At 41.6% G+C, this 14499-nt stretch overlaps 1 protein-coding gene across 1 annotated transcript; it reads right to left on the bottom strand.

Moving 5' to 3' along the window:
* Window positions 1-181: 181 nt before the first annotated feature.
* dph5 (diphthamide biosynthesis 5) lies at window positions 182-8706 on the bottom strand. Its single transcript, XM_030791350.1, has 7 exons — window positions 8375-8706; window positions 7954-8078; window positions 5731-5839; window positions 4321-4441; window positions 2896-2935; window positions 1638-1741; window positions 182-1368 (listed from the first exon to the last, which is right to left on the bottom strand). Exons 1-7 carry the CDS (start codon window positions 8507-8509, stop codon window positions 1136-1138), a joined length of 867 nt encoding a protein of 288 aa, XP_030647210.1. The 5' UTR covers window positions 8510-8706; the 3' UTR covers window positions 182-1135.
* Window positions 8707-14499: the final 5793 nt, after the last annotated feature.

Here is a 14499-nt window from a genome sequence, read left to right as displayed (position 1 = left end):
GCATTAATTCAAAAGCTGAGCGATCAGTAGGAAGAAGGCACCAGAGAAGAAATGAACAGTATTGTTCAGCCTCATTGGTTAAGTACTCTGAGGTGTGGATGGAATAAAGAGATTAAATATCGCCTTCATGAAGGATACTGAAGACTTTCAATATACTTTCTTTTTTTTTTTTTTCCCCCCAAAACAAAAATGGGGTCACTACTTAAAGAGTTGGACCTTGGTCAGACATACTGATGCAATGAGGGGGAAAAAAATTAAGGCCTGCATTGGTTTGCGGAGAAAGCAAATGTGAAAAAAAAATTGTTAATAAAATCCTTCAACATCAGATGTGTTTTCTATGTGGTCTCTGTAGAGATTTAAGAGAAAAGGGTGCAAAAAAAAAAAATGAGTGAAACAGTTTATGGCATCTCCACTGTTAACATGCTCCTTCAGAAAAAAAGTTTTCTATCATGACAACAGTGAAGCAAGGAGGAAAGCCAAGGAAAGCCACAGAAGTACACAGAAAACCCAATCCCAAAAGTTGGACTGAAACAGCAAGAAACCAACAGCAATGATATAAAGTATCCAAGATTGTGAAGATTAGCTCTCTCCTCGTCCTGCAGACAGCATACCTCGCTCAAGATGACAGGAAAATGTTACCCACTCACTCAAATTTATGTCATCACTGCTGATTTGACTTGTATGAATGGATCTTCCTATACCATTCAGACATAATATGTTAAACTGCCTGGCATAAAATGACTTAAAGAAGACCTTAATCCGATCCAGATGCCATTTTCCTCTATGGCCTTTTTCATTTCCTTCTGTACGGTTATAATTACACTCCCTGACAGACACTATACATAACTGGTAAGCCTTAACCTGATTACATGGCTTCAACTAAGTCTGTAAATGAAATTTAACCTTTGCCTGTTGAGGCCTTTTGGGGTAATTAATCCTACTTCACTTGATCCGTAATAACAATTAAGTAATTGACGTAAGTCCCCTTAACCTTTGAAATTTTGTCATATGGGGGACATTATTCATGATATGGCTAATCCACTGTCTTCTCAGAGATTCTGGGTCCTGCACTCATCCGTCTGGACATTAAAAATGGAAAATGGCTAATGTGATTTCTTTGAGTCTGATCATAGTCTCAGGAAATATACGTGGAGCTGTCGGTCATCTTTAGACCATTCAGTCCGTCGGGCCCGGCAAACAGTCCGAGCATGTCCACCTCCAGCGGGTGAAGGTGCCCGGTGATGATCATGGAGTGCAGTGGGCCGCCCAGGTCACAGGATGCCAGCTCCCGCATCGTTCCCGCTCGAATGGTCTGGTCGTCAGCCCCCACGCGGGCCAGCCCTACGCACACTGTGTCCTCCGTCATCGCTGGAGAGGAAAGAGATGTCCGAAACGTCACAACCAAGGTGCGCTAACCTTTCGAGCTGATATTTCAAATCGCAGCTGTCAATGCACTCATCACAATTACACAGATTTTCGATACATTTCAACAACCGCTAGTTTCTGATCTGCTGCTTTGCACATACCACACCAGAAAAAGTTGTTACCATGTTAAATGATGGTTCAACCACAGAAATATTCCAAGGGACCGAATTTATGCGTTTTTTTTGACAGGTACGCCCGTAAGGATGTCTCACCTAGTTCCTCCCCCTGTTCCCGCCGGTTCTGCACTATCTCCAGGAGTTGCTCGGCGGCCTGAGCCACGCTCATATATCTGGGAGGCTCATAAATCTTACGGCCTCTGCAAACAAAGAGGAGAGAGTGTTTTCAGTCATTTTAAATAGCCAGGCTTTCACTGGGACAGACATGAGTGTAGTCACTCTCAGAGCCTGTTAATGTACTTTGTACTCCTATGTTCTTATGCAGGAGTTCTGAAGAGGCATGGGGGCCATCGTTATACAGTACATACTGAATCTGAATAAGCCATTCTTTGGATTTGCAACAAGCGATACTTTCTTCAATGTATTTTGTAATTTTAGCTTGAGCTAACACGAGCTAAGTTTATCGAGCAACCAGGCAGAAGACTGACAAGGAAGAGTGCATTTGCATGAAAAAAAAATAACGAGTTGAAAAGGAATTTCAAGTGCGCTTTAGATTTAATTAACAAAACAGAGATAATTGGGATCTTTATTTGATTTCTTTGTGTTAATGAATACCTAACTCACTGAACAAGCATTTCAGTTTCGACCAGAATCCGAGCACATGTGTTTATTCCATTTCCTTGTAATGGATAACTTGGCCAATAAGTCTGGGAGAAATTAGGGCATTTTCCAGGCTCACTGTGAAACATGTTCTGACCCAGGCCCCTGTACAGCGTATTTGACAGAATGCTGAAACCACTAGGTTTTTTTTTTTTTTATTGTTTGCGATATAACATTTCTCGACTTTGCTTCCACTGGGGAAATAATTACCCTACACCACAACGTGAGCATTGACTTCACAACTGTCCATTTAGCTGGAAAACGGTTAATGTTAGCTCCGCTTAGAACTCCCCTGGTTTAAGCCAGTCGTCAAGCCAGTCAGCTCTGACTGTGTCAGACAAAGCGGGTATGTTTGGCAACCCTCGTTTATCACCTTTCTCTTAAACCCATGGGCTGGGGAAAAATTACAACACGTCTTCTTTTTTGGAAACTGTCCCTGGAGGTTTACAGCGATAACTGAATACCAGTCCAAATCAAACAAAACTTTTCTGGTTTTTTTTTTTTTTCCCCCCCAACTCATTAGCCTGGACAGCATCCAGCAAAGCGTAAAAATGTACGTCAAGTGAACGTCTGCAATAAACTGAAAATTGTCTTCATCTCAAGGGCCTTCCTCGACACAACCACAGACAAGATATAAATCTGACCCCCCCCCATCCCCACCCCCGCCAGAGGAAAAAAATTAAGAGGTTCTTACCTCATTAAATTCTCCATGGACTGCTCTTTGACTTTGATATCTGTAAAATACAGGCGGTGTAAGTACTGCATGATAAACCAGCATTTTACAGCTCTGCACTCTCAATATTTTTAAGTTGCTTTCAATAAAGAAGCTGGACCATAATTTTGGGACCCCTACTCTGTCCTGAGGTTAAGCAACTACTTTTGCAGAGCAGTCAAATTCTCTCCTAAGAAGGGTCCTCTTACAGAATAAACCAAAAAGGAAAACAAAACATTTCATATTTGTATAAAAGCCAAGCCCATCACATTCTCTAATTTTCAAAACAAAAAGAGACCAGCTTTTGGTGACAACATATGATTTTAATATTAGTGTGCTACATTTAACCAACCATGCTGACGGTTTTGCTTAGAGAGTCCTTATAATAAGGTTGTTTCATCTGTGTCACCTTGATGAATTGTTTGGGTCTTGTTAGCAGAGGAAATGACGGATGGGCCAATCAGTAGGGGACTCACAAGCCTTGTGTGTGTATGTGTGTGTGTGTGTGTGTGTGCGTGTGTGTGCGCTTTTGTTGTGTCTGCGGCTCATTGTCTTTGACGTGAGCTCTAGCACAGAGGGGTTGCGAGGTGAGGTGCCTAATCCCACCCTTTGCCGGTTCCCTTTTGAATAATGAGGTTAATAACACTCTGTACTTGCACAGGACAACCCCCTGCCCGCCCCCATGCGCGCCCAGCTGGGTGCTGCACCTGGGGACGCGCTGGGACCTGACCGTCCCCCCCCCCCTGCCCTGGGACTCAATAAAAGGTGACCTAAAACGCAGTGCCTACAATGTTCCTGAGATTCATTACTCTAAAACCCATGGGCAAGCTCTACTGGGGAGTCTCGCCAGTGGAGGGAGAAAGAGCAAGGTTGCATGTTTTGGTTATAGAAATCACAGCCACGCACACATAAACGTAAATTATTAGCATTTGGACCATCTGTCTCCCCCTGGAGAGAGAGCAGAGGTCTGATCCCCACCAGAGAAACGCACTTGCTCTCCCTTTTTCTTTTGTGTGTTTGATTTGGGTGGGTTTTAATTCGCACCCCGGGGATGACACAGGGGGGGAAATGTCTGTTTGCAGTTTTAGTAGAAACAGTTAAAATATGGGCTCTACAGCATCCCTGGAGTGAAGTGTGGCTTTGATTGACACTTTCATTGCCATAGTGTCACTAATACTACAGAGACAAGGGGGAGGGGCTGGAGCACTGAGGGACTGCCTAGGGAGCCAATCACCTGCATGTGCATGGAAATGACCTGATATACTACGACATCCATCTAAAGCACTGGCAGACTTGACGCACTGTTAACCTACAATCTGATCCATTTAATTTCTGATAGAAAAAACATGCTGAACACCATTAGGTTATCAATAAAAAATGTAAACACAAAGAGGAAAATAAACTCACCCAACAGACACAGTGTGTGCATCCCCATAGCTCTGTTTCTCTTGATTTTATCATAAAAGCTCTCTGGTTTCCATGTGTCTGTCCAGAAGACGATGGACACCGTCTCTCCAAAGTTGTACAACTACAAAACAAAGTGCAAGATCAATAAGACAGAAAATTCCTGAGACAAAAAAAAATCATAATTGTTAGTTCTGTCTTCCGATAATAATAATGATAAAAAAAAAAAGACAAACAGATCACGATGAAACCTGTGAATGATCACAGGCTGGTATGGTCATTAGTGTGTGGCCATACTAAAGTGTATGTGTGTGTGTGTGTGTGTGTGGGACACACTGTAAGTGGCAGGGGAACCCTGATTGTTGTAACAGACTGGTTGCACAAAGCTGCTTCCTGTTTTTCACCAAGCATGATGTCATGCAGAGGGAGAGCTTGAGTTAGGCCTTTGTAACACTGTAAACCACTATGCTTGGTGAACTGGCCCTAATTTGCCCCCCCCCCCCCCCCCCCACCCCAACTGAAACATCACACTACCTACATACCACCCCCACTCACATCCCATATAGTCTGTTAGTATCAGTATGAAGCCCTGTTTTTTTGTTTTTGTTTTTTTAAACTATCATTTAGTCCATTTCTACACGGTTATGTATCTGACCACCTTTTTATAGTACTAAAACCAAGAAGACCACTCGGAATAAAGAAATTTAAAAAAAAAAAAAAAAACCTTAACATTGTGCTTTTAATTGGAACTATTTAAAAGGTTCAAGTGGTGCAGAAAGCAGGTGGACTGAGAGAAAAAGAATCAAACACAGACTTGTGGTACGGTGGGTTCCTTAATTAGAATAGCAAAGGCTCTTCTCCTGTGTTAGCGCTGACTGGCTGCTCTTTGTGCTGTGTGCCCGGGCCAGGAGAGGAGCTCCAATTAGCGCGTCTGATGTGAACCCAAGGACCGGTCATAACCACGCAGCCGCGGCACTCTAGCCTGTAGCCCTGTGGTGTTTAAGCCTGAAGGAGCCAGCTGCGCTCACATCACAGGCAGGGACAGCGGTGTGTGTGTGTGTGTGTGTGTGTGTGTGTGTGTGTGTGTGTGTTCGGGAGCAGCTGGGCCTCAGTCCCCCACACAAAAGCTACTCTGACAGGTCAATACATGGGCCTGTTATTGATGGGCTGGGCCTGGTCTATTGAGAGTGCTTGGTCCTACTCTCATTTCTCAGTTCATAGACTCTACTCTGGCACAATAGCGATTATGCCGTTGTTTGATTGCTTCTCAGAACGTTGAATGAAGGCGATGAAGGAGCTACAGAGGAACAAGAAACATAATGACGTATAACGTATAATGACATAATGTATGGGTCGCTATGGGTTGGCGGGGGGGCGGGGGGGGGGGGTGATGGAGAGGTTCCTCATGCCTACCTGTAGTCCACAGCACCCCACCGCGTTCATGATGGAGGCATTATGGATGACTCTGTATTGTATCCCAGCATTCACCGCTCTGAGGACCAGGTCACTGTGGGTTGTGGCTCTGAAAGACAGAGCGACATCAAAAACAATGTTGACTGGTCAGTGCTCCTTGAGCTGGAACTGTTATCATTCAGATCATTTGATTTAGGCACAAGATATGCATTAGGTTTTGCTTCCGGAATGATCTTCCACAAAGACGACACAGTAACGCCTTATCAAAGGTCATACTGTGGGCTGAATAAATATTCCAGTCTGACTCTGCACTTTATCAGGCAAAAAGAAGCCAAACTTGGCTCACACAGTTCATCTCTGGTCTTGAAATATGTGATTAACTTCCTTCAAACCGAGCATTCGACGGTGATGGAAAATAGGGAGCTAGCTTCCCGCTCTCCTCGTGCATGTGGGTTCTTGTGGTTTTGGATGGAAAAGAACATGGCCAAACATACAAATCTTCACCATGACTCCACTGCTGAACATCATTCAAGTGGCTCAAGCAGATGGAGTGCGGTACATTCAGCAGTACCTTTCCAGAACTTTCTTAATTTACATGGTGTTGATGTCCGAGCTGATCCTACCCATATATATATATATATATATATATACACACACACACACACACACACACACACACACACACACACACACATACACACACACACATATATATATGAGGTTGAATGCTGTTGCTGTGCAGAGATTACTGCAAAACCACTTTGTTGATCTGACTGGTGTTTAGTTCAGTCTTTTTCTGACCGAATGATTTTTAAAAATCAGAATAATTTACATTTTTTTTCTATTACAATGTATATGGAAAGCAAATGTTGACTGGGGTTTATGTATCCTATTAGACTTGTGGCTGTGTGTGATGGTCACCATACCGTGGTCTTGAGTCAGCTAGTAATCTGGTTTATAGATCAGAGGATTTTATAGACTGAGGACATGCAAGCACCATATGCATATCTTCCATAACCTCAGACCAGTTACTTAAAAATGTAAGTGTCAACAAATGACTTGCTCATTGTTAACATGACAAAGCTCTCTGTGATCTACAAAAGGACACTTAAATTAATGAATAAGTGCATAAATAATAGTATGTGTAATGCATATATAAATGCATAAATATCAGTGCATATATGAATGCATAAATATGTCAATTTATCTTAATGTCACCTAATTTAAATGTTGATTTACTACACTGACACTGATTAGCATCAGTGGCGTCGTTAGGGCCGATCGATCGGGGCTACAGCCCCGAATATTTTAAGCTTAGCCTAGCCGTGCCCCGGATATTTTCACCCTGAAAGGAGGTGTTTATGGCAAAACAACAGACAGACTGTGTAACAGAGCGGAATTTGACTTGCAGCGTCCGAAGGAGCGGGGAATAATCAAGCGCTGCTCAGCGCACACAAAGTTGGAAGGCGCGCAAGCGCAAATTGCATGCGCCCCGAATGTTTCCAATAGCTACAATCGCTCCTGATTAGCGTGTCTAATGTCCTTCACTTAACAAGATTGAAGATTCACTTTATTGTCCCCCACTGTAGGAAAACTGGCTCAGCCTTTTTTCCAACAGAAAAAAATGACTCCAATAAATGTTCTGACAAAATCATATACGATACAAAAGACCTTCTTGCCACATTCTGATCCAAAACTGTAAATACAGGTGACCTTAAACCTTGTGGCACTTGTTTAAATCACCTGTTTTCATCTGTTAATTGTCTTTGTTTTGTATTTGGAAGGATTGTGTCCCATAGAAACTCCCACAGAAATAATGAGGATTACTCAAAAACGTAAAGCAACTGAAGCACACAGTGAAGTATAAGACTCAAAAATACCAACACTCAAACATTTCAAGTAAGAACCTAGTCTTTAAGGTTTAATCCCAGACAATGACTAGCTGTGATTTTCCCGATATGGGTCTAACCTCATGGGTTTAGAGCTGCCTTTTAGGTTCTCAGCGCTTTCTTAGAAAAACAACTAAAGAGACACACAGTAAGTGGCAGACCAGAAAAACTTTACATTACAGGCCTGAGATGGTTCGCCTCAGGCAGTGAAATAACCCCCTTCCAAAAAAAGAGCAGTAATATATAAACTGTCTGACCAATCATACAATAGCTAACCATTATATGTGAGCCAATGAATAAGAACCATGGCACAGTATGATATTGATTCTCTTACCCGAAGGGATCTCCCACCACCAGGAAAGCGACGTCACTGACGTCCGCCCCTTTCAGTATCTCGTCGGCCTCCTGTTCCACCATGTCCCGGTCTGCCAGCACCAGCTCTCTCCCATAGTACTCCTCCTAGGAACCAGGACTCAGTCAGCAACTTACTACTGATATCTCAGTTTATAAAATGCGTTAAAATGGAACTGCAACAATTACAAAAATGCACAGGTCTGGTGATACGACCGACGTTAATCATTAACTTTAACTCAGTAGAATTTAAACGTAATACCGTACAAACGTACTGCTGCTCAGACTAAAGCATCACAAACTTCATACAGACTGAAAGTTATATGTGACAATGTTTAATTTACTGCACAAATTTCTCTAAAACTCATCAGTTTGTCTCTTACACAGACTAGCACACAACCTACCAATGCATCTTTCCCAACAGTTAGTATGGAGGTATATGCTTCGAGGTAAACACGACTGCATCGTTTAACAATTTCTAAACCCTTTACAGTGATGTCTTTGGCATCACCCAAACCAAGACCGATTAAATACAACATTTCACTACTAACGACAGTTGCCTAGCTTTGCGGCGTGTCCCTGCTTTAACTCAGATAAACCTGTTTGCTGCGTATTTACAATCACAAAACACTCCGAATGAAGACTTCCACTGAGTTAATCAGGGATAATAACATTCATCTGAAACCAGTGAATTACGAAAATTGACATGAAAACATATCGCTAGACAACATTCACATTCATTTCTCGCGTTCACACGCGAACTAACTCACATGTTGCCACATACAAGCAACTGACCTACGGTATGCCATAAAGATCTTGTTTTTACGACAGTGTCGTGGAGCTCCATCTGAAGCCGTTGCAAACGAAGTAACAGTGAAGCAGTGAGGGTAAAATGAAACTGAGAGGTTATTATGTGAGAGTTGGTCACTGTGTAAATTTTTGCAACAGCCATGAGGAAAACAGTGCTCATGTAGTAGATTCGGTTGTATAACCGTGTAACTTCGAGGGATAACGTACTTGGGCTACTAAGCCAGGGAAATTTAAAGGACGAAAGAGAGAGAGAAAGAGAGAGAGAGAGAGAGAGAGAGAGAGTACAATGATACACACACATATATCTTAGATACTGCAATGGTTTTGAATGAGACAATGTTTTTTGTAAACTTTAATCATTTACAAGACCTGAAAATAAATTTAAAGAGTGTATGTATAAATCAACGGATGAATCAGAAAGTAGATAGATGGACTGATTGATAAATAAATAAATAAATATTTCAGCAAATTAAACACCTTTTATTTAAAAAAAAAAAAAAAAGTGTTGAACTCTGTGGGATGCATTAGCTGTCCGGACTCTGTGGCATCCATTGTAGGTTTACTACTTTAATCTGACTGGAATGTGTCGTAGTGTTGATTCGTGCTGATTCATGAGTTGTATTGTACATAAATCTCCAGGGAGAACAGCTTTTATACACTGTTTGTGAGCAGATCACCACAAACGCTTTGAGTGTTGTCTGTTTTTCATCCTAAACGCAAAAGTGACTGTTTTTTTTTTGTTTTTTTTTCAATGCCACTCTTTAATCTCTGTTGGTGAGATAATGAATAACTGATCTTAAATTTAATTTGCCGTCAAACAGTGAGCGACACAGTTGATGCTCAGAGAGAAATATGACTTTAATCTGTGTTTGGACATACTGTGCCACAGTGTGCCCTCTCTTTGCAGATTTAAAATGTTTAAAACATTTCTGTTCTAGATTATTCCATGGTCAAAATATGTTAAATCCACAGAGAGAGAGAGAGAGAGGGACGTAAGTTCCATGGAAAGTAGTCTTTAGTGCAGACTGTGAGGTCAGACGAGGCCGCTAGTCATGAACAGTGTCTCTGATTTAAAGAGCTGGTGGAATGTCACTATGGTCTCAGGATCTCAGTGAGGGAATAACAAGATTCCTCAGATTTAATGTGTTCACGTACACTGCCAATTGGTTGAGTTATATATTCTTACCATAATTCAAACTGATGTGTTATTATATTATATTATAAACATACTTTCTGATCATAAATTGCCCTTTCGTGATGAGTTTTTCTTTGCTATGTGAAGAATGCTAAACTGTGACCTCTAGTTGCTTATTTATGTTGTTTGAACATATACAGTTTAGAGGTTTTAACTTTTGAGGATTAGCATGTTCAAAAATTTTTTTTAAGCATATCTAGGCAAAGCTGCTTATTTTTCTGCTCTTCAGTTATTTTAACAGAGTTTTTTTTTTTCTTTTTATGTAGAGTTTTGGAGTAAGAATAAGAGAGGAGACCTATGTAGGGACAAGAGTATGAGGTTATTGTCAAACTCTTCATGTCCCAATGGACTGAGTGAAACTAACATTAGTCATTGTGTTTTGTCATTGTTGGTGTTTGGGTGGATAAAACCCCTGGAACAGAACCTGGTAACCCTGTCTTTCCTCTTCTCCCCTTCCATCTCCTCCTCCGCGAACAACACAGTAAATCAGGCCTTTTTCCTCTAACCCTCTGTGAACTTCCAGTTCCCTACAGACAAAGCATTTTTCAAAACCCTGCCACCTCGGTGTTTTTTTTGTAATTTATAGACATACCTTTGTACCGATCTTAGGCATGTTTGCCATGTTATTCCTGCATCACAGAATGCCAAAATGTCACTTCTTTTGAAAAATATGAATGATTGAGTAGTACTTCAGTTGTAACTGTTCTCTCCAAAGCAAAAAAAAATGGATAAACTTATAAGCAAAACTGCATCATTTACTGCAACTCTACCTGAATACAAGCCTGTTTGGGTGTGCAGTGAGATTTTGTGGATTACTGCAACATGGCACAGACTGGAAAGATTGTCTGGCTCTGATAGCTTAGCCCAGTGTGATATTAATTGACAGCATTAAGAAGGCTGACTGAGAGCATGTAGTCCAGAAAAAGGGCCACCCATAGAGAGGAAGTGAAGGGAAAGAGAGAGAGAGAGAGAGAGAGAGAGAAAGAGGCAGGAAAGGAGAAAAAAAAGGGTGACTCCAAATGGGAGTGCACGGATGTTTAGGTGCTGAATAATCATAGGATATTAAGCCTTTAGGTTGGTCTCTGTTATCATGAGGTTAACAGCCTATGAATTAAGGTTAAGACCTTCGGTTTGGTACAGCTGATACCTGTAATGGATGGACACTGATCAGAGTCAAAAGGTCACAAAAATCTAAATTTAGCCCTTGTCACCCCCCCTAAGGCGAGTGGGCCATCTGGTCCCCGCCCTACCAAGAGTCACGGCCTTTCACTGAAGTCATTACAAGAGAGTCAAGTCAAACAATTCCTCATGAGGTTTTTATGAGTTTCTAATTGAAACAAGTCTATAAAAGTCGTATTTATTTATCCTACTCGCTGGCTTCATTTCTTTTCCTTCCTTCTCTTTCCCCTTTAGGTTTTACAGCGAAGCCTAAAGATGTTGAGTCGTGGTTTTTTTTTTTGTTTTGTCTTGTTTTGTTTTGTTTTGTTTTTTTTGGGGGGGGGGGGAGGGTTGCAGACAGCAATGAATAAAGTATATTTCAGAATTTGGGTGAAAAAGAACAGCTTGTCAGAGAGCTCTCCAGTGGTGCTTCCTCGTCGTTTGTAAAGCGGAGAAAGGCCTCCGTCAGTGGATATTGTGGTAGACAGAATGGGTTTAGTGAACCCTGGCAATGGGACTCTACGCTGTGCCCAGATCTCGAGCTACCCGTTCCGACGCCAGGCTGCTCGCTGCCTCCCAGCCGTTTCCACGGAAACTCCAGCAGGCCAGCATCTGAAAACAATTTGGTTCTTAATGAGAATTTACATCGTGCAAATGGTGGGAAAATGAGGAGGGTGAGTAAGAGTGAGAGTGTGTGTGTGTGTGTGTGTGTGTGTGTGTGTGTGTGTGTGTGTGAGAGAGAGAGAGAGAGAGAGAGAGGGAGGAAGAGAGAAACGAAAGAAGAAGAAGGGAATTAGGTCCAGCTCCTTCACATAGTTGACATGAACTGCACAGCATGTTTGTGTGGGTAGATCCATTCTAAAGGAATGAGTGTTAGACTTTGCCATTTTTTTTTCCATGGATCGACTTCCAAGGATGTAGCTAAATGAAAATTCTTATATTTCAAATGCACAAATGGTTCTATGTTTTCATTGCTTTGTTATTACCAGACTGTTAACTTGTTACTATGGAAATGACATGACTACATTGTGATATGTATATACAGTTTTAATGTATATAGGTTTTAAACTTGGTCGATTTTTGAAAGATGATGCTCAATACCTCTTGTTTTGCTCACTGTGTCTCATCCATATTTGGAGTGTTACACACTTGTCATTTCTGAGAAGTGATCCTTATACTTAAATACTACCTCAAATGAATGGCACAGAATTTTTGTTTGTGTGGGAGATTATGTAATGGCTCTGTCCATTTTTTTGTGTGAGGGTATTCAGGCTCCAGGAGGGGTGGGGGGGGGGTGGGGGGGCAGGTTGGGGGGCAGTGCCAGCATCCACTGGGTCCTCTCTTTTGTACCCAGGTTCCCTTTCCCCTGGTTTTGTTTGAGGCCAGTCAGCCAGGGGCAAATTGTCCCAACACTGAGGGCCAATCTAGTTTTGACTGTGGTGAGAGTTTGCACCAACAAACAACCTTAACCATTTCCTACCACTCAGAACACTCTCTCCTCCAAGTCCACCCCAAAGAAAAATGATTATTAAATAAAAAAAAAACACAAAAAGAATAGGAAATACAAACTGTTAGGGTCGACAGCTTATTGAGCCCACTGTGACCGTGCTGGATAGGCCATAGCAGTAAAAAAGATGTTTACATTGTCACTGACATAAAAAGGCTCTTGTCTCTGAGTATCGATGGGATCCGTTTGGGTTTTGAAACTTTGCCTGTGAGCTTTGACTTCAACGAAGCAATAGAATTTTGTAAACTCATCTATTTTGGGCTCCTTTAAGTGGCTCTGGCCCTGCTTTGACGTAGCTGAAAATTCTGTTTCGGTCTCACACCGAGATCCTTTTTGACGTCATAACATGTTTGCTGTTGACTTTCAAAAGTTAACAGACGTGAAATCAAATTTTCTACAGTTTAATGCATTTACGTGTATTATTATTTTTTAAGCGTTGTCGTCGGTCAGAATACGGGCATCTGAAATCCAAAGCTATTATCAGTCATAAACGGCTCCTGTGAGTCAGTCTCATTACAAACTGATACACAAATATCTAATTCTGATAAGCCACAGAACGAGTTAAAATAAATCGATTAAAGGGGAGTATGTTTCTGTAGCCTCCTGTCTGGGCATGACATTCATGTTTTCTTAAGTAAGCCCCCCCCCTCCCCCACGAATCGCAGTGGGAAGTGGCTGTCTCTGGTCGTGTTTCTGTGAACCAGACATGTCAAGGGAGTTTTGAAGTATATGGCTTTTTTTTAAGGGTCTGGTATGTTTTCATTGCCCCCCCCCCTCTCTCTCTCTCCACACTTGTCCCTAAAGCTTTACAATGCTCTTAAAATAGCCCCGATAACAGTTGTGCTGTCAGGACACTATGGAAATGCCCACAGAGAGAGCATCCATAATGTGTTTCCCGCAAACACCGGGACACGCTTCTATAGAATAGATCATTCTTTAGAATGCATGTCTTCAACCTGGGTGGTTTATTGTCCAGAGTAATGGGACAAACAAAACCCCAAAAAAAACCAAATTTCTCTCCTCGCTCCAAAAGCAAGTGCTCATAACAGAAAAACTAATGTCAGTCACAGAACTCAAGTCGCTAAACTAACCACTTTATGTGAGAATCGTATCCTGACCGAACATCCAAGAGAGATGACTCGGTCTTGTGTTCTAAGATATGGGAGTTTTTTTGTTTCTCCCTTATCTGCGCAGATAAAACTGGAACCATAAATTTACTTAGACAGTTTGAAGGAGTAAAGTGGAAAATCCCTAAAACAATAAGGATGGAATACCACAGAAATATAGTGAAACAACATGACATAGTGTGAAGGATATGATTAATGAGTTAATAATGCAGGATCAACCACAACAGTTACACCCACATTCATCAACTCATCTACTACTAATGAGTCATTTTGGAAAAGGACAGATGGAAAGGAAATCAAATGAGGAATTCCATTCATTTCCAGTAATGGAAAGAGCTTATTTCCTGTGAAGTCCAGGTTTCCCCCCCAGTAGCGTGTCCCCAAAATGATAAAGGGAAACACACATCCTTCCTCTCAGATCCACACAGATCTGCTCACTTTCAAGTCAAAGAGAAAGCTGGAGAAGTAATATGTGATGATTGATTCACTTTCCCGGGAAAAAGTTTTCCATTGCCAGCTGGGAATCAGGAGTGTTTAAATGTATTGTGAGTTACTGGAGGTGTTACTGTTGTCAGTTGTGACTTTCTAAAAAAACATCCTGAAATGAAGCGCAAGAATAAAACTGTTAAGGAGACTGTAACAATCTTTGATATGTATTTTTCATGACACCAAATATGCACTGGTGGAGAACCTAAACAAATCAACACTGGCCATTGAGAGAGGGGACTCAGT

The sequence above is a fragment of the Chanos chanos genome, chromosome 14 (genome assembly GCF_902362185.1).
Source record: "Chanos chanos chromosome 14, fChaCha1.1, whole genome shotgun sequence".
Lineage (NCBI taxonomy): Eukaryota > Metazoa > Chordata > Actinopteri > Gonorynchiformes > Chanidae > Chanos > Chanos chanos.
This window is presented reverse-complemented; position numbering and strand designations above follow the sequence as displayed.

What these genes read in the sequence shown, in the direction of transcription:
- dph5 (XM_030791350.1), bottom strand. Translation starts at nt 8,509, where the DNA reads ATGTTGTATTTAATCGGTCTTGGTTTGGGTGATGCCAAAGACATCACT. An exon ending in TGGGGTGCTGTGGACTACAG is followed by an intron (nt 4,442 to 5,730) that starts GTAGGCATGAGG and finishes TTTGTTTTGTAG; the next exon opens with TTGTACAACTTTGGAGAGAC. An exon ending in GGAACAGGGGGAGGAACTAG is followed by an intron (nt 1,369 to 1,637) that starts GTGAGACATCCT and finishes TTTCCTCTCCAG; the next exon opens with CGATGACGGAGGACACAGTG.